The sequence below is a fragment of the Drosophila gunungcola genome, assembly GCF_025200985.1.
Source record: "Drosophila gunungcola strain Sukarami chromosome X unlocalized genomic scaffold, Dgunungcola_SK_2 000036F, whole genome shotgun sequence".
In the NCBI taxonomy this organism is placed as follows: domain Eukaryota; kingdom Metazoa; phylum Arthropoda; class Insecta; order Diptera; family Drosophilidae; genus Drosophila; species Drosophila gunungcola.
The window spans coordinates 407,000-430,795 of record NW_026453188.1 but is presented as its reverse complement, the minus strand read 5'-3'; the positions used below and the strand labels follow the sequence as shown (position 1 = coordinate 430,795).

The window sequence follows — 23,796 nt, the reverse complement described above, 5'->3', positions numbered from 1 at the left end:
AATGAGAGTTAGTTAGTCACGAAAATGTAGAGACAGGAAAGGAGACAGAACATAAACGAACAGAGACGATCAAAATATTAATGGTTTTCCCAATCTAAAGACCCGAAAACTACTATTCGATCTGATACCATTTTGGTTCTTAGATTGTTCTTAGGCACTCTTTTCGATTTAGTTATTTTCTTTTTGATTGGTACTTTTTCTTATTTGTTGGTTGGTTGGTTGGTTTGGTTTGTTTTGGTTGGTTGGTTGATTGGTTGATTGGTTGTTGATAGATCTCTAAGAATACTCACGCATATATAGCTAGAAGGAACTTTCTTTGGTGGGTTCTTACACGGCCGGGATTAACCCGTTTTACTAGTCTTGTATGTTTGTAAATGAGCCAAGTTTCACGCAGAACATTCGCCGCAGCATTTTTCAGCTAAATTTTGGTCCAAAGAAGAAACGTATACAAAGTAATTAGAATGCAATATGGATACATGGTAGATGGTGGTACAAATATGGTTTTTTTGGGGTATTCGATTCGTGATATGGTAGCTCCGGTTCGGTCAGTCGGTCGCATTGAATTGAATCGATTTGAATCGGATCAGATCAGATCAGAGACTTGAGAGAGTTGAGACTTGGAAACACGATCAATACCCGTTTGGTCAACTGCGTGTCCATCATGAAGTTGTGCACATGCTTCTCGGCACGGGTCAGCTCCAGTTTCCGGGAAACTACGGCCACAAGTAGAGCCGTACAGCCGGCGCCCTGTAACGACGATGTGGAGAGTGGTGAGATTGGGCTTTAAATTTCGAATAACGCGCGCAACTGAGGTGAGTTGAGATTTGATCTGAGATCTGGGATCTGGAACCCCCGGACACCCAACTCCGTAGGTGCACTTAATTGTGTTACATTGCTTTTTTCGGAAAATTTCCTTATTTCCAAATAGAAAACGCCTGCTAAATAATTATTACAATTTGTTTGTATTTGTATATCATATTAACAAAAATATTTTTGTATCATTAAAGTTTTTATTTAAATATTTATTGTACTCGTTTAGCACAGGAACAATATACATTATTAAATTAATTTAATAACAATTTTTTTTAGTCTATTTACTATGAATCACTATTATAGAATAGAGTTATAGGAAATTACACAATAAAAAGTAGCCACATAAATTATCTAAGTTGAGGTCAATCAAAGTTTTTCTGTGATTGCAGTGACACCAGAAAATTATGGAAATTATCTCCTCAAAAGTGGGCCACAAGACTCCGAGTGTCTTGAATAATAAAACCCAATGCACACTCACCCAAATTATAGATAACTACGTATGATATCTAACGAAAAATTTGTAATATTCTCAACAAGAAAAGAATGTCCCCAAATAAACTGTAATTGGCCAATGGTCGAAGGCAATTTTCTTAATTGTGACACAATTGCACTCAATTTCTTTGATGATAGTTTATGGTGAGAGGTTTGGAGTTTTCGGAATTGGGTGTCCGGCCATCTGTAATATCAGTTGGTTATTTTCACTTTTGGTTTATGCATTCAAAATGGTTTATCAAGTTTTATAGTCCAGAACTTTTTTTGTTGCTCTCACAATAGATATAGTAATTTTAGGGATGTTACAACATGTATATATGTTATGTTTTAGTTTTTTCTTTTTGTTCTTTTCTTTTTTCTTGTTCTTTGTTCTTTTCTTTTCTTTTCACTTTGTTATTTTTTCGTTTGCTCCTTGATGGTTGAACGAATAATGGGTGAGTGGGTTGAATGAGTATGGATGATTGGATGACTATCTTCAAATTGATATTACGATATATATGGATAGATTGGAATGCAGCAACGTTTTCGATTAGAACTTAGAGATACGGAGATGGGTGTGGGGTTTAGTTTCGAATTAGAGTAATTTCAAAAGAGTTAACGGATTCGGGTTCGGCACATTTCTATGTTTAATACAACAGTTAGAGGTGTCTGGCAGAGAGTTACATACACACATAAGTACGAAACAATTAGCTAGGGAACAAAGTTGAAACCATAAATCACAATTCATAGTCAAGTTAGGAGTGGAAATATCTATCATAGCTTTATATGTTTTTTAATTTTGTTTTGTTCTTTTTCGGCCACTACGACATGATAAATATCTCAAAAAGTCTAAGAAATAAGCAGAAAGTCAGACGACTGGTAAGGGGGAAATCGAAATAGAGTTATATATGTATATATATATATATAGGGAGACAGAGAGAGAGAGAAAGAAAGTAAGCCACACAGAAGCAGAACTGGATAAAAGGTGGAGAAAGTTAGAAGTATGGAAAATATATATTTAATTCGTTTTTAATCACTATTTCCTAACCGCTATGCTATGTTTTATTGGCGATTTATTTATAGTTATTGCTGTTTTCTTGATCTTTTCAAGACACTTCACTGGCTAAAATTTTAAATGATTCGACTTGAAAATTGCTCAATCTGATCTCAGTTTTTCCTGAAAAAAACATGCATTTATCTCTTCAAATCAAAGTTCTTAAGCTCGCTTTGTTGTGTCAACTAGGTTTTTGATATATGTATGTACAGTTAACTAGAACTATTACGATTCAGGTGAGTTTAGATTTTTCTTGTGTTTTTGTTAAAAGTGGTGGCGAGGGGCGGTTGTGGTTGACGGGTAAACATTCGTATGCAGTTTATGTAATTATTTACATATGATTTCTGTTCTATTTGAAAGATCTTAATTTGTTTGTAATATATTTTTTTTTCTTTTTTGTTTTTGTTAAATTTTTTTTTGATTTTTATGTTGTGTGCAATTGTTGGTAATATTTTGTTGTTAAAAACTCACCATTATTCCTGTACTGACAGCGATACCACGTCCACAGTACGTATTCGGAACAATATCACCGAAACCAACACTCAAAAATGTTATCGCTATCAGCCACATTGCATTCAAAAGATTCGCATGTTCTTCATCATGAAATCTGTTCCATAAACCAGCACGCGTTTTTATATTGTTTCGTTTTTTTTTATATATATTTGTTTGGTTTAAAATATATATATTTTTTTTTTATTGGTAATGGTTTGTTTATGGATTTAATCAGTTGAAGTTTCAGTTTCAGGGGTCAAATTGAATACACGCGTTTATTTTTTAAATGAAAGGGAAAGAGAGATAGAGAAAAATATCGTATTGTTGGCTTAATGTTCAAAAATAAAGTATAAGAATCCATTAAAAACTAAACTGACACAGGTAAAATTATGTGAACCAAAAAATCAAACAAAAACAAGTAACGAAAGTAGTAACGAAAACGCAACGAAAATAATAAAAACAATTGTGGAAACGAAAAGTAAAAGTTAGAATGGGCATTCTGCATATAGGAAAACGAGATTAACAACAAATGGACGAGAAAACGGGTGAGCGCACACAATACAGTGGTCCAAAAAGAGCTTGATGGGGTTTTGGTTTTTGGTTTTTGTTTTTTTTTTTGGGTTTTTCGGTTTTTGGATATATTGAGATGTTGACAGTTATGGACGTAACCGTTAATATATATGTATATATGTACAACCAGGGGGGTTTTGGGCCCGATGAAAGCTTGCTGTACAAAAGTGAGAGTTGAAAATATATATGTTTTGTACGTAATCTAGTGATTTGTTATTCTTAAGGAAGGAGCTTCTAGGGTGCAGAGAACAATTCAATTTAATTTAATTTCCAAGGCCCAAACACACTCACACATACAGACCCACTCGCACACACGCACGCAAACTGTGGCACACTCACACCCAGACAGTTAAATGTGCACATTAATAGAATTTGCCGGAGCTGTCAGAAAAGATTTGTTTTGATTTTGTTTTTGTTTTTGCCAGGAAGCAAAAACTTTTCTCGGTTTTTCCTCTGCTTCCTCTTTAAAGTATATCTGTGTGTGTGTGTGTGTCAGGATTTTTTTTTTCGTTTTAGTTTTTGCTTGCAGAAAAAATAGGACAACAAGAAAAGTTACATTGTTATCTGCGCTCTTTAAAGCTTCAAAGACACACACACGCACACATGGTGATTATGTAGATACATTTAATACATATATATTATGTGTGCTTATGTATGTAGTACAGCACACACACACAGACACGCGCACACAAAGTGGGTGGTAACATATATATATATTTTTTTTTTGGTGATGATTTACAACAGATTGCCGGAGTGTGTGTTTATTTGTGGGTGAGTTGGAATATAATGTGTTTGTATGTATTAAACGCGGCCTGACTGAAACAAAAACCAGATAGAGCGAGATGAATACAGATATAAAACTATCGCTCGACATTTGTTTTCCGCTTTTTTCAGTTTATTTTGGCTTTTTCTTTTTTTTTTTGTTTGGCGACGATTGGGGCAGACAAAACGGCATCTAAAATATGTGCGCTGAAATGTATGCTACGAAAAATGGATACGTGTTTTTTTTTCTTTTGTTTGTGTGGGTGGCAGACTCCAAACAAAACGGATTTTGGATATTGAATTTGAATTTATAAGACTGGTGGGGGGCAACCGAGGGGGCAACTCGAGAGCATCGAAAAGGCAGGTCAGGGAATAAGCCCACACACGTACACGGCAAAAAATTGTGTATCATTAAGGCACATCTGTTGTTATAGATCAATATTATAAATTATTAAAATCCGAATTTATATTTAAATCAATATCTTATTTTCTTTTAATATAGTTTTTGTCTATGAAAATGAAAATTATTTTTGTGGTTTTAATATTTTTCGTTGTTTATATTAAATATCATTAAAAGTTCTGCTTATGAAAATAAACAACATTTTCGTTATCCTAAAAAAGTCCGAATCATACATATTTGTTATATAAATATGGTACGGATTAAACGTATATCGAAATCCGATTTGGAAAGGGGTCTATAATTGTAACTAGAAATGATTTATAATTTTCAATAATGTTTAGTGCCAAAAATTATAACTATTTTTGATTTTGAAAGGATATATGGATGGAGCTTTCCAAAGGATTACAAGTTTCAAAATATCTGGGGATTTTGTGTGGCATTTTTTTATGTGTACAGAGAAGTGAGTGCGTGCGTGTGTATCGGTTGATTTGGCAGGTACAATTACTATAAAATACTATATATATCTGTTTTCTTTTATTTTTCGGGGGCGCCTCAGTGGCGGCTACTTTTCTAGACCCCCCTTTATCATCCTCCTCCTCCACCACCTCCTCCTCTTCTTTATCTTCTTCTACTGCTCTTTTGCTTGCGATGGGTTTGATTTCTCATATTTTTATGCATGAAAGTTTGCTGTTTGCTGTTGTTGTTGCGGTATTTGTTGATGATGATGTATGTACTTGTTGTTGTAGTAGTTTATTGTTTATCTTATTATAGGATTTCTTTATTGTTTGAATATATGGAAATATATATATTTTTGCTGTTTTGTTTTATTCTTGCAACTGTTCTGTTCTGTACTGTTCTATTTTGTTTTTTTTTTATTTAGTTTTGTTTTGTATCTTTTAAGGTATTTTCAGTATCATAAATGGAATTTCTGGGAGTCTTTTTTGGTATTTCTTTTTAGGATTGAGGCTTTGTTTTTTTTTTTTTAGGTTTTGAAGGAAATACTTACCACCATGCCGCAGGTGAGGGTGATACCGCGTCCACAGTACGTGTTTGGCACAATGTCGCCGTAGCCGACACACAGAAATGTGATGGCCGTTAGCCACATGGAGTTTAGCAAATTCGCGTGCTCCTCATCGTGGAACCTTTTTTGCGGATCGAATAGGATTGGATCGGATCGTATCGGTTTTTGGTTTTTGGTTTAGAATTTATCGGCATGCGTTTGGCATTGTGGGAAAATGGGGTACGAATTTCAGTTATTTCGTTTTGTTTTATCATTTATGATACGTATTTTTTAATTGGTTTAATTGATTTTTGTTTGCCGTTTTTGTTTTTTTTTTTCATTAGCGGTTTTACGTTTTTGCGGTTTTCAGTATACAAAATATATGCGAAGTGCGTATTTCGTATGCGTTTTCAAGTTGCGGTTGTTTTTTCAGTTGTTGTTTGGTATTTCATATATATATTCGTTTTCATACATTTTTGTCGGTATTTTTTTTTTTGCAATTTGTGGATACAGAAGTAGGGTGAGAAGTGGAGTAAACAAATAAACAGATGTGAAATTATGTGAACATTTTTTGTTTAAATTTTTTCTATTTATTTTTTTTGGTTTTGTTTTAAGAAAATTAAGAATACAATTTTGTAAATTTTTTTCATATTTTCAAAAAATTTCCATGTATTGAAATAATACTCATAAGTACAATGGAAATCAAAGAAATAAATCAAACTACGAAATGAAAGAATAAAAAAAACATTATATAAAGAAAAAAAAAAGAAAAAAAGAAAAGTAAATAATATTAAGAAGGAAAATAATTTGCTTTATCAGTTAGGCTTTTTTTTTCTTTTTGGGCAACGAATTTAAAGTCCTCAATAGAATATAAGAGCGAGATAGTTAGATAGATTGAAAGATACAGATATAGAGATAGGTAGATAGAGTTTCCTCGTAAAGGGGGCTGCGGGGGAATATTTTGGAATATACAATGACATGAATAATATTGATTAATTATAGTTTGGATAGTAGTTTGGCAATTCGATTACAACACTTGCTTCGGCATCGGTTCAAAAACTGCTTTCCTCTCATAATTCTCCTCTTCTCCTCATCCTGTTTCTTCCTCCTCTCCATATTGACTTGGCTTGGGCTTAGGCCAGGGCTTGGAATGGGGACTGGGACTGGGATTGGGATTGGGATTTGTGCGCGGTGCTGGGTCTTCGAACTGATAACTTTTGATCTGAACGGCACAGATGCACATACTCGCACTCACACAAAACGGCACACACTTGAGACTACATGCAAAACGACTGAAATGGCCCATCCGAGAGTTACGCCCCGTAATACCCCGCTGTTCTACCTGAAGAGGCTTACCAACTGAAGCCCTAGAGATGTGGCCACTAAATGCTGAGGCATGCCTGCCGGCACAGCTCCGTTGGGTGCCGTTTTTCGATGGGCGAGTGGGTGGCTCGTGTGTGAATGGATGGTTTAAGCAATTTGGAAAGGAAAAATCATAATGGATGCCAAGAGTCCGTACACTGCGAAAACGAATTCGAATTTTAATTGTATTGAATTCTGTATTAGTTAAAGATGTCTTTTGACAAAATTAATCAAATGTATCGTATCCAAAGTTTGATTTATTATATAACCAAGGGAAAATCATCATTATTTTTTAAAATTGGATTCAGATGCAAGACGGTGTAAAAATTTCAAATTTTAAACTAATTGAAGTCAAAATATTTTAAAATGACTTTTTATATTAATATATTTCTAAGATCAAAAATTCAATTGATTTTCTTTGTGTACGCATGTGTTTTGTGTATTCAGTGTTTGTAAGCACCCGTGTAATGCCGCACAAATCTTGTTTTTCCTCCTGGTTTTCCCCACTTTTTTCCCTCAACCCTCTGGCCTAAAATCTAACTCACAGAGCTTTGATCCGAGCTGAGCAGAGCATGCATGGTAGGTTAAGATACATTTTCCAGGGATCTCCAACAATACGCACATACACATACAGACACACGTACAGACACATATAGGTAAATAATTTAAAACAGAAAATAAAGTTTGGACCACAGACAAATCGGAAAATAAAATGTTAGGAATATTCAGAACCAATTCTACCAATTTCTACAGAAAAACATTGAGATACGAATATAGTCTGAAATTCGAAACAAAATTCAACATCGTTACTATAGTACATACACGTGGGCAGTGTGTTTTGGGTGTTTGTTTTTAAAATTGAAGGGTATACTCGTTGTATTTATTTTTCATTTATTTCTCACTGAGCTTTTTCATTTGTTTTCATTTGTTTTTTAAACAGTCCAGTCTATCGCCATGTGCCAAAAATAATACAAAGTAATGAAAACGTGGGAAAGTAAAATCAGAAACAAATCGAGCGGAGGATGTGACACGCAAATCAATACATGTCACTCATCTGAGGCGAAAACAAAATGAAAGTCGAGAGTATTTATATGGAATTATAGTAGTAGATGATGGAGAACAAGAAGAGGAAGAAGAAATAGGAGAAAGGTTTAAGTGCTTCTGTCTCTCTTTTTCTTTTTTGCCTTTTTGGCTGAGATGTCCGAGTTGGTCGATATGCCTGTGCAGCCAATGCAAATATTATATACATGTAAAGTGGGCAATAAAGTTTTCGACCATTTTATATGAATTTTCCGTGCTAAGTGTTCTTAAACTTTGTTTGCCCACTGTTTATAGACAGTTGACTATATATATTGGCTACAGGAACAACGCAACAACAAGGACGACAACAACAACAGCAGCAGCAACAACAACTTATGAAGTGGTGTGTATGCTTTCGTCACTAGACTTAAACGCAGCTGTTGGATTCATCGGTTGTATCGAGAGAGTTAGGATCCCCATAAGATATGAGTGGGTTCTCGTTTTCTTTTTTTTCGGGTTAACACATTTGTTTCAAGTTTATTTATGGTTACATATAAATGGATGTTTTAGATATGATCTACAGCAATGCAAGCGCAGTCCAATCCACAATTCGAAGCTTAATTGATTAAATAAATATGCGATGTAAAAATGTTTTTTTTTTTTTTATGTTTCGATTCCCAAAACTAAACGGCAACAACAACAAGAACTTAAAGTATAAGAAACGTCGAAAATCCACAATAAAATAAAATAAATGATGTAAGAATCGCAAGAACAACTAAAATAGATCAATGTGAGAGTGAGAGAAAGAGAGAGTAGAGAAAATTGAAAAGGGACAGAAAATGGTTACCAAAGGCCGATAGAAAGCGAGAGGAACATATGGTGCACCAATTCAATGAGCTTACACAGGGTGTCATTATATTGGGGTTATCCAAGAAAAGCAAGAAGTATTAACCGAAGAGGAGTAAGATAAGAAGAAGGAGAGAGAAAGAGAGACAGAGCATACAACGTTCAAACACAAAGATTCAAAGTTCAATAAAAGTATACAACATTTCAAAAGGGATAATACAGACTTATGGATAATAATGCATGTATATACGGTTTGAAACGAAACTGAGAAATAAGATGAACTCTAACCGAGCGTGTAAGTTTCGCTTTGGCTTTAAATTTGCTTTAAACGGACACAGTGTGACCAATGAAATAAAGAGCACACGGTACAGGGTCACACTGCGTTTTGAAGTGCATCATCTTGTTTCTCTGCATCATTAAATTCAATTATTCTTACTGCATTCTCCAATTCTACGTGGTCATTTAGTCTTTTTGTTTTTTTTTAACTGTATGAATGTGTGTGTCTCTTGCGTTGTTGTTGTTGCCTTCTTCCCCTCGATAAGTGCTGGACTTCAATCAACTTTCATCGAAAATATCGATAAGTTGTCAGTTGTCAAAAAAGGGGAAAAGTACAGGCAAGATAAATGTAAAAAAGCAATCAGCAATCAGGGTTCTTTGGGTGGAGGGGGTTTGGTGAGGGTGGTGGTAAAAAACAAGCGAATCCGAATGCCAAATGTAAATAAATTGAAACACATGCAAGCATTATCCATTATCCAATCGTTTGCTACGTGACAGTGACAATTGCATTTCGATTGTTACAGATTCGCATTCGAACTCGTTACAGTTTTAGTATTTCGTCGGGGATTTCGTTTACAATTGTGTATGTGGATAAAATGAAAGCTACATGTAAATTCTTTAACACGTATGAATAAGCAACAATGCACATTCGCTTTTTTTTATTGTGTATATTGTAAGCTGTGGCTGTGCTTCCCCCCCTTGCCCATTTTTTTCCGGACTTTATAATGTTTTCATCAACTTTAAAATATATTTAATACAGGAGAGTACAAAAAAAAAGCAAATACAACTTGTGACGGAGATGTTTGGAGTTTTTTTTGAGTATCTTGGAGAAGACATTACGTAATGCTTGGCACATACATTTATGTACATACATACATTGATATTAAATATATACGTTTAATAGTTATGTCAAAGTATTAGTGGCAAACACATTGAATCAGAACGGTTAACGGAAATGGCGTTCAGAGTAAAACGTAACAAGTATACGGATAACGAAAAACGGAGTACGGAATAGGGAAAACGAAAAACCGAAACTAAGGAAACCAATCAACCATTGAGACCAAACAAAATAATAAAACGAAAGCATAAGTACAATCAAAAATCAAACGAAAGTAATAAAGAAAAATAAAAATCTCAACAAGAAGAAATATCATATCATAAAATGGATAATAGAGTATGGCCATTACCTTTCGCACTGACGCAGCGTCCAGGATGCGATGATCCACAGGGAGACCATGAAGACCAATAGAACCGTTCCCGGGCATATTGTCATTAGAGTTTTTAAAACGAATCTATAAAGGATTATCAAATAATGGGAATTAGTTTATAATGCAAATAGTCGTCATAATCTCGAGTCATATAAACAAAAGTTTATCGGTGTTATTTGGAATTTAATCTTGTATTTTCTAAATATTCTCACAAGTTTTGATTATGTTAAAAGTAAGCTCTTATTGAAAGTTTTTAATATTTAAAATACATAAACTGGTTTTTTGTTTGTCAGAAAACAGGAAACTACTTAAGCTATTAAGGTATTTCTTATAAATAGATTTTGTTTCTTACCTTATCTATATAATATCTTATTTAAATGTTGATTCTTATGAAATATAAAGGTTATACGACTTCTTTCTAAAAAAAAATCGAAAGTTAATTAGGTAAAACTCACCTTGTGTTAAAATTAATCCTATTGAGAGCGCCAATGCTCCGTGATGATGCGTCTGTGAATAGCTTTGAATGCAGCAGCATTACGCGGCAGATTAAATATAATCGAAGGAACATAGGTAATGATAAAGCTACGTCATATGGCACCATTTCGGTGCCAATTGTTTTATTCTTATTGGCCAATTTCGTCGTCCACTGGAAATAGTATTCGCCAGGAATTGGATGTATAGCGCATATAAAAAGTTCTAACCCTATTTGACTAATTCGTTGCCATGTCATTGCGATCCTCCAATCGTCGGCGCAGTTATCTATCATGAATAACTGTGTTTTCGATTTCGATTGGAATTATATTCGCATATAGATTGCATGGATTTTACGATTATTTAGTTGTTCGTTGGTGTGTGCCAAAAAAAAAAAACGAGAAGGGAAGAAAAAAAAGGAGAACAAGTATATAATTTATTAATTATAATTGGAGATTTATTGATTGGATTTTTGTTTTTTTGCGACTAAACAAAAATGAATTACACTCAAATATACGAGCATGAATTATTTGACAAGTACAACGTCAATGAGGTGTATGTGTGTGGGTGTGTGCGAGTGTTGAAGTGTTCAAGTGTATGTGACTACGTGTGAGTGTTAATGGTTTTTGTTTCAGTGGTGGAAGCAATTTCTGAGTCAAGTTTAAGTATCGTAAGCTTTGGAATCTCCTTGGAAATTCATTTCATGTCTCATGTTTTTTTTTGGTTTTTGTTTATTGGTTTTGGTGTAGGTGTGTGCTGTGCGTGTGTGTGTGTGCTTTGGTGCATGTGTGAGTGCAAGTACTTACTAGAAAGCAGCGTGCGTGTTCTCGTGTAATTAGCACATTTCACTCGATTTCGTTTTGTTTTCTTGGTTGCTGTTTTACCTTTATCCTTTTTCTTTACTCGTTATCAAATCAATTTTTTCAAAGTTCAAAATTACCCTCACTGGATTTAATTAGAATTAATCGGAAGCCCCCCTACACCTTAACTGCATTAATCTAGAGTTCGCAGTGCAATTAGGCCATATTTACAAACATAACATGTATTAAAATCACAACATCAAAACAGAGTAGAGTTGGGGAAATATCGAAATAATCGACATATCAATGTTCTTAGTAGCGCAATCGAAATATATCGCTATTTCCACATCTCTAATGCAAAGGCGATTTGCACAGCAATCTAAATTATGTGCACTTTTTTTACTTCTTTATTTGTTGGGAGAGGCATGGTCTTCTGATATGTGTGTCTTTCGTTTTAATTGCATATGAGCCATTCGCAAGTTAAGCCGACTGATTAATTGATTATCGATTTACGACAAGCTCTGGGTGCAAGGTCTCTCCTATCTCACATTGACAAAGTCCTGTGTTCTGTTTTTATTTGGCCAAACTTCGATAATTTTGCTTCTAATTTTGGTGATAGATGGGTTTGATGTTTGATAGTACATATATCGATTAATATATATATTCAGTATCGACTTAGCAATGGGAATGCTCATATGTATGCGAGTGTGCTTGTATGTATGTTGTGCACATGTACATCTAAGTTATATGTTTGCAAGCCGATTGGAAAACGTTTCCTAAATGCTTAACAGGATATTAGTGTCGAAATTTATTTGAAGGGAAATAGCCTCTTAAAGCTTAAGAATCTCTTGAAAATTATAAAAGCAAAGGGACTTATAACTTTATTATATGTATTTACATTCGTTCCAAGACCAAAGAAAAACCATTCTCAAAAACTAACTTTAAAAGCATTTTATTTAAATGTAAATTAAGTGCGATTTTTTGAATGCATTTGAAATCTATACAAAAGTTTCTTGAATCATTTTCATTAGAAAGTGTAATTTTTATAGCCTTTATTGAATTGCTTAGTATTTAATTTGATTCAACAGATTTTTAAATGTTTTTAAGTTCCCCATACATTTTCAGAATTGATTTACAGGTATCATTAATCTCATAAGCCTTTGAATTCTACCTTGACTTTCAAGAGCCGTGTGATTTAGTTATTTAAAATCACCACATTAAAGCTTAAACATTTCCACAATCGGTTCGCACATGTCCAGTGTTTACTGTATTGCAAGACAAGGTGAGAGGCGGTTTTGGTGGTTTGGGTGCAAAGCTAAGCACATTTTTCGCTATATATTTATCAGACAAGCGGTAGCTCTTGATCTTGGACAGCGTGTGACACTTTAATCTGCTTCTTAAACTGCAGTTTCGGGTTTTCAGTTTTTAGTTTCCACAAAAAAAAACAAAAAAAAAAAACAGGATAGTATAAACACTAGACACAATATATGTGTACATGTACGCGCGGATTCATCTAAACATCGACTTGAAGTTTGTTTGGCTTCAATATGCATTTTGGGGTAAATATATAGTATTTATACGTATACCCGGTCTAAGTACGATCTATGGTTTATCTACTCTAGGCATGTTTTGTTTGAGTTGGTTTTTGGTTTCTGTTTTGTTTTTTAATTTGAGTTGGTTTTGGTATTGGTATTGGTTGCTTCCGTATATGGTACATAACACTATGCATGGTTTTGATTTGGATTTACTCACAAATATTGAAGTATGTATGGTAGATATTATAATAAGTATTACTTACTGAATTCTGCAAAGCATAATGAAAGGTAATTACATATTAAAATTTTACTTTAAACATCAACATTAATTTGGGGGGTTAAACAATTAGTCGGAGTTATTATTATAATAGAGATAGAACAAATTGTGTGAAGAGATTACGAACTGAGATTTTTCGGGGTTTCATTTGTATATATAAAGAAAGTATATCAGCTGACTGACTGGTTTGATTGATTGACTGGTTGATTGACGACTGGTTTGGTTGATTGATTGACTGGCAGACGACTGATCAATGACCTGGCTTGATTGAATCATGGACATGGAAATGGTTGAATGCAGTTGTGAGAGTTTTGGGGTTTCAGGGTTTTTTTTGTTTAGCTATTACTTTTTCGATTGCTATTGAACTAACGAGGCTGATATTCTGACTATCGATAGTCATATCGAGTTATCGATATGGAGACATCAATTACCAATCGAAATTCGATTACTGAACACAGGACTTTTCCCTACAATCATCAGTATTTCAGTTTCATTCGATGAAGCTAACGAAAGTTCAGGGTTTTCGAGTTTCTTCCACTTCTCTTCGGTTTTATTCGAGTATGTTGCTAATAGATAATATTGTTATCAATCATGTAGTAGTATATAATTATGTTTTGTTCACGTTTAAAGATAGAATCAATAGAATTACGTACTAGCCAAATAAATGCTCCCATGCTGACTACATATTTCTAAGTTCCAAACGAAACGTTCCCCAACCGATTTTATTTTCAAATCGGTTGAGGTTTTTTGCTATCTAGTAGTAACTATATATATTTAACTCATGCCAACGATAATTTTTAACACATGTCTTAACTAAATTTATTGGTTTTTGTTTTCTTGTGGCTTGATATTTTTTTATAAAGTAAACAAAACGAGAAAAGTAAGACGAAACCAATAATTGAAGAAGAGGAAGTAGAAGTGGAAATTGTATAGATTATATATAAAATATATATGTATATATATGGATCATATATATCAAAATGTTGAGCAAATGAAACAAATTATAGTGCTGTACATGCAACTGGTATTTGAAGCGCATATTGGAGGTAAACGAGTACGAGAACGATTTTGGTATGGAATGGATATAGTATTGTCAATAAGTTCCGGTCTATATCATGTTCAGGGGATCTGCGTTTAATGTAAATGAAACGAAGTAAAATGAAAATGCCAAAATAGGTCTATCGATAATGAAAATTTCACCACAGGGAACATAATTTTTGTAGGATTGCCAAAATGGTTGGTTATCAATTTAATCAAAACGTTTACAGAAGGTTCTTAGGCGAAGAAAGAGTTTCAAAAGATTATTGGGTAACTGCAATAAAACTTTTTGTAAAAATTAAAATATAATTAATTAAAAAAGTTGTCAAAATAACGGTTTAACTGGATTTTTTCATAATTTATAAGCGGGGATTGAAAATCAGAAAACAACTGTGGTGAATAGAGTGAGTGTGGTGATAAGGTGAGCTGGGTGAATGAGAATGTTAAGCTTTATGTACAGTGTTTCAGCTTTTTTAACTTTTCAATTCGTTTTCAATTCTTTGTGGTGGAATGAACCTCTCTTCTTTTTTGTAAGGGGCAGTATAAAAGATGTCCGGGAAATGGCGGAATGGAGTGAGGTAGAAAAAAGGAACGTGGGAAGGTGGGCTGTGGAATGAACGAATGAGAAACGGAAACCGGAACCGGAAACGGGTTGCCACTTTCTCTCACTCACACTAACTTTCACCGCACATGCACCCTCTAATGATCACTCTCTCAATATGCGGGAAACTCGATAAAAGTTAATACAAAATAATAAATTAGAATATAAATCAAAATCATAACCGGATACAAGAAAACGTTTTTTGACAACAAACAAACAATCAAACTAACTCTAACTAACAAACAAACATACAAACAAACCGAGATGGCGTTGATGACGGGTTCGGGATATCGAGGGTTTAGCATGACCATATAGGGGGTTTGGGGTTTAATATCTGGGAAATCTGGGGATCTATCGGTATTAAGGTGACAGTGAGCGAGAGTGACGACGGCAACGTTAAACAGTTAACGATGACGACCATCAGCAAGAACATCAATAACATCTGGAAGAGAAGAATACAATTTGCACTCACTCTCACCTGCACTTCCAAAGCATGGTAAGCTACTATAAGTCCTAAAAGAATCACAGTCGAAACAGATATTAAGGTTTTTAACGCTGTTGAGTAGAACGATGCCTGTAAAACGGAGAAAAGTGTGTGTTTCGAATTAGTATTAGTTTTCAAAAATGATTTATGGTAGTAAAATAAATATCTATGAGCTTCAAAATACACTAATTATCACGCATTTCTTATAAAATGTATTTAATCTAAAACTGACTTTCATTTAAAAAACTTATTTATAGGACATAACTGGAAAGCTCAAATATTTTTCAATCTCCACAGATCATTTTAAAATATTAAAATTAATTTGGTTAATAATGTAAAACTTATGAAAATGGTGAAAAATAGGTGAGTCGGAACGTTTAAAGTTTTAAGTTTTTAGAGTTAAAATAAATATGGTAATTTTCTGAACCCTTTCAGTAAATCTTTACCCATATAAATTTAAAAAATCTGCGTGTGGTGGGAAGCAGGAGATGGGTAGGGATATTTTCAATGGACTTATGTGTACTTACCTTTGTGTAGACACCGGCACTGCTCAGCTCGTTTTCGATTACCATCACGATGATCCCGAACATGCCCATGACCAGGGCGTAATCGCTGATGCGCTTGCGCTTCTCGAACAGGGCTTTCCTCTTTCCCAGGCGATAGCCCACATTGGGTTTGTGTTTGGCCGAGTTTGTCGATGGCTTCCTGGACGTATTGCCGCCAGTAAGAGCACGTTCTTCCATATACCTGCGGGGTTATTGGAGTTCAATCAGATTGACGCGCTGGGTGGCCCAAAGCCCACACTCACTATCACACTCCCCTTTCCACAGAGCTCTCCACTTTGTTAAGCTACATGTTCCACTACCAAAAAATCGATTGCTAACTACATTAATTAAGGGATGTGTTGGGTATATAATTATAGTATCAATTGTTCTAAGTCTAGATGGTTATTCGTGCTAAAAGACAACATTATTTATGCTACAATCTTCTTTTTCCGACCTATAGTTCAGTATCGATGTTTAACAACGTTTTACAAATTAACAATAAATATAATCTCATATAAATCATAATAATAGCAATTGCAGCCTTTTCAATTGTATTGATTCTATAACAATTCATTTGTTTTTTTTGTTCTGTTAAGCCCCTTTATTAATTGCGTGGTTTTTCGCTACAAGAATATCTAAGTATCTCGTTAAGCTCAATTAATTCACAGCCATGAATGATTCTACTTACGGATTGAAAGCCTAATCTACTTGTGATGTGGCTATTTATTTAGAGTCTACTTATAAGCAAAACTATCGTGTGTTTCTATCTTATTTGCATTTTTTTCCAAAAGGATATGCAAAGGCTTGCAAGACGAGAGGAATTTCGCTTTGATTTATTGCTGATTGAGCAGGAACTAACATCAATATAAGTGTACAAAAAAATAAAAAAGTTTGAGTATTAAATTTAACTTGATTTTGCGCTCAAGACAGTGCAAAATAACGTTAATTGCCTGACCTATTTTGGTTAAAGATTATCGTGATTGTATTTTATTGCTAATTGATTGTAAGCCTGTTTGTTTTCCTTAAATTAAAATACTTCTAAATTACTGTTAATCAAACGCAAATTTAACAAGCGGATTTCGCTTAAATTCATACCTAATACATTTTCCTTCCAATATTCACAGGTTTTCAAGCCCCTGAGTGCTTGTCATAGATCGCTGACTAATGCTTAAGTGGCTGGAGGGCTGTCGAGATTCGCAGATTCCTCGGGGGGTTGTCGGGGGTTAAGTCAACCCAGCTCAACTCAACAGAACTCAACTCGAGCGAATCCAACTCAGCTCCGCTGAACTCTAGTCGGCACCTTAATAAATCTTACGGCCTGAATGACAGATTTGTGTGTTTTCGCTTTGCTCTGGCTTTCCTAAATGTGTCATATCAATTTGTATCTTATAGATACACAGACACCGACGACAATGGGAGTGGGTGGGGAAAACCCCCTGTTCATGGATGAGCCAAAGATGGCCAATAAAAATTTTGCTGACAAATGAAAATACACAGACACTCACAGCTGGCTGTCCTCGTTTTCGATGCCCATACAGCTACATAGTCACAGTCACAATTGTAGTCGTAGTCATAGTCGTATCCATATATCCAATCCCATGCCCCCTCTATAAACTGCTGAACTGTGCCAAATTGCCAACGTGATTGCAGAAAAATATCTTGCCATCCACGACATTTATAGAGATTTATGTGGACCTCAGATCCCAGAATCCATTCGTGAGCGGAATTCACTTTAGAGTGCTTAAAATGAATCTCGAGTGCTCCCTAATGAATATTACTATGCCGCACATTTACCCCATTTCAATTTTGGGGCTCGCTTCATCATCAACCACAGGTCACTAGGCCTGACATTGACGGCTAATTACTGTCCCCGGGTTATCCATCAGTCAATGATTTGCCCACAGTTACGGTTATCGTTTTCCAATCCCTCAAATGTCAAACTTCATTGGCACTTATCTTATCTAAGTCGTACAACGAAGAAAAACTTAAATTTCAATTACTTATTTAAAAAAAAATGTATTACATTTGGTTAGGTACTTCATTATGATGTATTATTTACATTAATCTCCCTCATTCTATGGCAGTATTTTTATAGCTTCATAATTCTGGTGTCTTGTTGTGAATATCTTGGATATTATTTGTTTTTATTCAAATAGTAATGACGGTTTCATTGTACCTTTACAAGCTTGTGGTAATGATAAAATGTTGTTACCCCTTGTTGAAAATTGATTACTGCTCTAATACTTCAACTGTTTTAATTATAATTCTTTTTATTATGCCTTAAAAGATTTTTGGCTTTATTGTTTATCAACCTACTGGTATATTTACAAATTTTATGATGATTTTATATCGATTTATTTCAAGGAGTTGGGAACAACTAATCAGTTTAGATTCGGACTCTAGGTGGAGGAGTTTATCGAATGGGCAGGGGAGGTTAATGAATGCACGCTTTTGTGGATACATACTCTACTGTTGGATCGGGCTATACATACATTTCATACCTAGGGTAGTCTGAGTGGATACCCACTAGTGCCTCGGCCGCTTCTTCGTTGCATCCAGATGAGATCTGTTCCCGGTTCGCAATGGAAGGTGTTTTCATCGAGCCAGGAATTGAGAGTGTCGACGCCGGTTTGCGGAGCTAGAATTTATTCATTTACAAATTTATTATTAAGATTGATTTTTAAATAAATAATAAAAATGGTGTTTGATTCTGGTTTGTGCTTGGGTGCTTAAGAACTAGCATTGGGTGTATCTAGGTACATAAATTTGAATTTGCATACTTTACCATCAACTTATAATGTTCGTATGTGGAACTTCTTATAATATACCTTTTTTTTGACAAAAAATTATTTCATATTAAATCAAGAAGATATTGCTTATTCGCCTTAAAACTAACTCAATAATAGTTTTTTTTAGAAGTATTATTTTACGCTCTTTTGCCACTTTTTTATGGTTTTCATTTTTAAATCCTCCTGTAGTTTTCTTTATGGTTTTTATTAAAAAAAAACCTTTGCAATTTAGAAGCCCTTCGTTATCTCTACATTTGAATAACAAATTTCACTTATGAATATCTCCAATTTGAGTTCCTTTACAACCGACATTTTCTTTATCCTCTGGAATGACGACATCATCGCATTCCACATCTCCGTCTTACTTCCTGGTTCCCATCTCAATTCTTGATTCGGTGTAAATCCAATTATTTTCGTCTAACCAAAAATAGGCGGGCGGGAAATAAAAAAAAAATCCACTTGCTTTTTGCTCTATCTTTATCTGGCTAAAAGATAGAGTCTTGCGTCAAACAAAATCCAAGAAGCTCTTCATGCTTTCCCGTTGTATATGTATGAGTGTACGGCCTAATGGTCGAGAAAAGTGAAAAGGAAAAAGCGGCGTGTGTGTACATTTGGGCTTCATATTTAAATGAAAACTAAAAGATAAGTAATCTGCTTTCCTACTTGTCCTCCAATATGGGTGCGGTTTAGCATAAGCGTCGTGGGCGAAAGAGGAAAGCGAGAGAGGGAATGGAAAGAAAGTAGTAAAAGTCGTAAACTAGACACACACAAGAACAAACAGCGAGCAAAAGAGAGCGAGAGACCCCTAGGACTGCCTAAAATTCAGCTAGGAAATAAAATTCCTTCCTTTTCCCTAGCTCCTATTATTTTGTTCAGCTTGAATTTAAGCTTCCTCTGCCTTCCAACTGCTCACTCAGTTGCTAAATCCAAATATTTGTTTATAAAGAACAGCTCAGTCCCCCTTTTTGCCCCTTTATCTTTTGCAGGCACCCTCGCCATGGGAAAAAAGACTACGTGACTGTGCGACAAGGCTTGAGCTTAGCTTGTACTTCACTTTCGGGATCTGGGGAGAAAAAGCGTAACAAAAATAGAAAAAAATTTACTGGAATTGTGTCCAGAGAAAGCAAGCAAGTTGAGTGCTAAGTACATAGCATAATTTTTAATTTAAATTATTTTCGAAAGTCTCAATTTTAACTTGGAATTGAACTTAGCTGCAGCCAGTGCTATGATTAATTCTCATCGAAGCTGTACCATATGTGCACTGAAAAAACATATATTTATGAAAAAAGTTATTCGAGTAATGTAAAATAAAATAAATAATTTGTGTTTAAAATGTACCTTTAAGTTAGTATTGCTAATAACAACATTAGAAATCACTTTTAAGTGATGAATAATATGAATAATATAACAATATAATAATAAAGTCCTGAAAAAGCGCAGGACAAATGCCTTTTCTTTTTAACGACTTTTTGAGTTCATATTATTAAATTTGTTTTTTCAAAAGAGAACATTTTTTAAAGTGTGGTTTTTATATTGCATTTTCAAGCATAAAGCATTCTAAATTCTTACTCTTTGTATTTTCTGTCTCCCACTAGAGCACTCACACACTTTTGACTATTTGCAAGTGCAGAATGCTGTTCCTTGGAATGGGTAAGGCCATAATCAGTTTTGGCTTTCGCAGTTTGTTAGTTGCTCGGTGAAAGCCAGCCACTCCCCTGTAATGAAAGCTGCCTGCTTTTCTATATCTGTCTGCGTGTGTGTGTGTGTGTAATTGTTTATGTGCGTTTGCCCCAACCTGCATGTATGTGTGTGTGAATTGGTTTATGCTAAGTAGATTTGCTTGAATGTGGCTCTCGCTCCTCGTGCAGCTGTGTTGCTTGTGTCACTGTTTAAGCCAGTTGAAAAGAGATGAGCCAAAGTTGTCCGACTTGACTGGGATTTCCTAAGGTCTGGTCTACAGCGAAACTCAGGGGGCGATCATGTGGATAATTTGACAGATTTGTGGGCGTGGATGAGTTGCCCTTTGACCTCGGTAGTGTTATCATAATGGAGTGAAACGACAAATCGAAGTGTCATCGTTTTGTTTTCGTTCGATTGAATGGCCGTCAAACGGTGGCACATGTTCAAATAAAGAGATACCAATAAAGTGATACAATGTTTATGGATCAAGATTTTTTAAGCTACGTCCGTTTCCAAAATATTTATGTTTAGAATAATATCTCAAAAACAAAGCATTCTTTTTTGGGCATGGAATTAGGGAATATATATTTTAAACAGGTTCTTTAAGATTTCTTGTTTTATAAATTATATTATGATTTTGTCAGACATTTTTTCTTACTAAAGAATATCATTAATTAAATAATTAGTGTTAGTTAATTAGGAAACTGAAGAAGATGTGCGACCATGTCTCTTTGCAGTGTGGCCTGATTCTTTATGAAAATATGCACATTGCTGTCCAGTTTAATATTTTAAAGCAGATAAACCAAGAAAGTGTGTCCAAGCATCAAGCTCAGTGACACTTGAAATTCCTTAAACCTGTTCAAGGACATCTTCTAATTCGGGCCAGTAAACACGATTCAAAACACGATTCCCAGCCCTGCCTTTACAATCAGCATTTACGAAACATTCCAAACCAAAATCTGGGAAAGACAAATGGAGGGACTTCGAAGGGATGGGTGGAAGGGGAAAAGGAGACACTGAGTATCCGAATGTCGTTGCCACAATTGTTTGTTATCGTTTGTTTGTTGCGTGCTGGCCCGTCCAACCACCCACTGCCACCCAGTTGTTCGGAACCCCCCGAAAAAGCCGCACACACGCACAATTTCGGGACACACGCAATGAGGGGGTGGCGATGGGCGGAGGGCCGTTCGTTTTGGAGGAGGGACACACACGAGACCAACGTCAACATCAACATCAACGCCTACTTGTCAGCAAAGGGTGTGGATTTTCGGGGGTGGCCAGCGAAGTCCTGTTTCGCCCTGTCTACACTAATACATATGCAAAAAGAAAAAGGAAAAATCTATTTTTCGGCAGATGCGTGAGTGTGTTTGTCTGTTTTTCGGCGGCCATGTGCTCATGAAAACACCAACGAGAAAAACAAAAAAAAAAAGTACAAAAACAAAACAAATTGCGCTATTCTAGGACATCTAATGTCAATGATGTTAATTGGATTTCTTAATTAAGTTGAAAAGCGAAACGAGAAGCGGAAAACCCCAAGTAAAAGAAAAAAACAGAATGGAGGACAACTCAGCAGCAGATTAAATAAATGCCTCGAAGGAAGTCTTTTAACTTGAAAATGTTGCAAGTTTTGGAGCGAGAAAATAAGCTTTTGAGAGGCCTTACAATTGGAAGACCACCGAGCATAAATTAAACGCAAACGCATTTAGCCAAGTGGAGTGAACTGAAAAGCCATTGAAGAATGAAATTGAAGAGAATTTCAATTTACACGGAATTTCAAATGCGGAATGTTATGAATAGGATAACTTATAAAACCAAAACGATGATGGCATTTCAACTATACCGACAACAAAAACATAATATTCGCCACTAGTGGAATTCAATTAAATCTGTGAAAAACGTGAGTATTCATGTATGTATAAGCAAGCATAATCAAATTTTAAAATTGATACAATCATGTAGAGTGGCCACAAAATACCATTAGCCAAGGGGCCAATCAATATGGGTAAATGCCAATGGCCAATATGGTTGTTTGGTTTTCAAGGATGGACTTTGATTTTTGTTAAACAATATATATATATCTATAATTTTCTTATCGTTTCAATTAAATGTTGATTTAAAAATTTTAATAAATATACATAAGAAAGAATTCTCAAATACACAAAAGGTTGAGAAGGTAAAATATTTATAAACTAAAATTTAATTGACAATGAGATACTTATTTATATAACTCTCCACCAGTAGTATTCTTAGGTTGCAAAAATTAACTACATAGTCTACTATTCTAGATAAAATAACACTTATTTCTTTGTTGACTAACTTAACAAACAGTGGACTTAACGGGTTGAAAAGTTTATTGCAAAAGTGCAATTTTGTTGGGTAATTTTCCGGCTTTTGTGGCAAACTTTTGTTTTGAAGTACTTGGGTAAGTAATTTCGATTGGGGGCCCAACACCATTTCCCCATATTATCTGACTCCCCGTTTGTATTTTGTTGGCCGATCACGCACACAAAAGAGATGTTGGCATTGGCATTTAGCCGATGCCACGCCCCAAAATTATTTCTCACCTGCGTTCTCACCTCTAACAAAATTAACATACTCATTGTCGACACACAGTTTATGAGCTTCGCATGGACACGCATACTTTTTCAACTAACAGGGCTAGCACACATACACATGTGCAGCGAAAGGAAATTGGTGGAAATTATCGAGTTTCCTATACAAAACGCGGCCAACACGCAAAAACGAAGGGCGAAAGGCGAAAGGCAAAGGAAACAAAACTAGGAGAGAAAAAACGAAACAAGCGACGAAATTGGTAACGACTGGCTACAAAATGCAGGGTGAAGAGGTCCTGAAGTTGGAGTTAACGATTACGATTAGGCCCAGCCTCATATACGCATGTGTGTTTGGGTTACTGTGTGGGTTTTCCCTTCGTTTTTCGGTTTGCCTTGGTTTCCGTTGCCACTTTCCCCCTTATTTCCCCCGCTCCCCTTCCCCGGCTCGTTGTTGCCTAATAAATTTAGCGTAATTCACATTACATTAAGGTTACGTTTTCTTTTCCTCACCAGGAAAACCCTCCTCCTCCTCCCCAAAATCTCTGCCTCTCTGTCGCACTGCTTGCCCGAGTGCAGGAAATATATAATGAAGTGTTCGCTTTGTTGGAGCTTAATTAGGCGGATAAGTAATATTTTTGCCCTGCCTGGCAGCGCACCCTTAAGAATGTTTCAAGCAGAGAAAAAAAATTTCTCCATTTTTCTATAATAACATGATTTAATCTATGATTTGCCTATGTGCCAATTGGTTAA

The 23,796-nt window shown here is 35.1% G+C and overlaps 1 protein-coding gene across 24 annotated transcripts in view; it reads right to left on the bottom strand.

The window, feature by feature from the left end:
• LOC128260669 (small conductance calcium-activated potassium channel protein) overlaps nt 1–23,796 on the bottom strand; it is a 66,900-nt gene that overhangs the window by 7,838 nt on the left and 35,266 nt on the right. For 11 of the 24 annotated variants that reach the window (XM_052993833.1, XM_052993832.1, XM_052993834.1 and 8 more), the window contains 8 exons: nt 18,518–18,663; nt 16,008–16,227; nt 15,469–15,570; nt 10,730–11,046; nt 10,254–10,358; nt 2,810–2,945; nt 637–747; nt 291–418 (listed from right to left, as the gene is read on the bottom strand). In XM_052993833.1, coding sequence (XP_052849793.1) covers nt 291–418; nt 637–747; nt 2,810–2,945; nt 10,254–10,358; nt 10,730–11,046; nt 15,469–15,570; nt 16,008–16,227; nt 18,518–18,663 — 1,265 coding nt within the window. Of the gene's footprint in view, nt 1–290; nt 419–636; nt 748–2,809; nt 2,946–5,568; nt 5,705–10,253; nt 10,359–10,729; nt 11,047–15,468; nt 15,571–16,007; nt 16,228–18,517; nt 18,664–23,796 lie in introns of those variants that run through there. The other 13 variants (XM_052993838.1, XM_052993846.1, XM_052993845.1 and 10 more) reach the window with 7 other exon arrangements.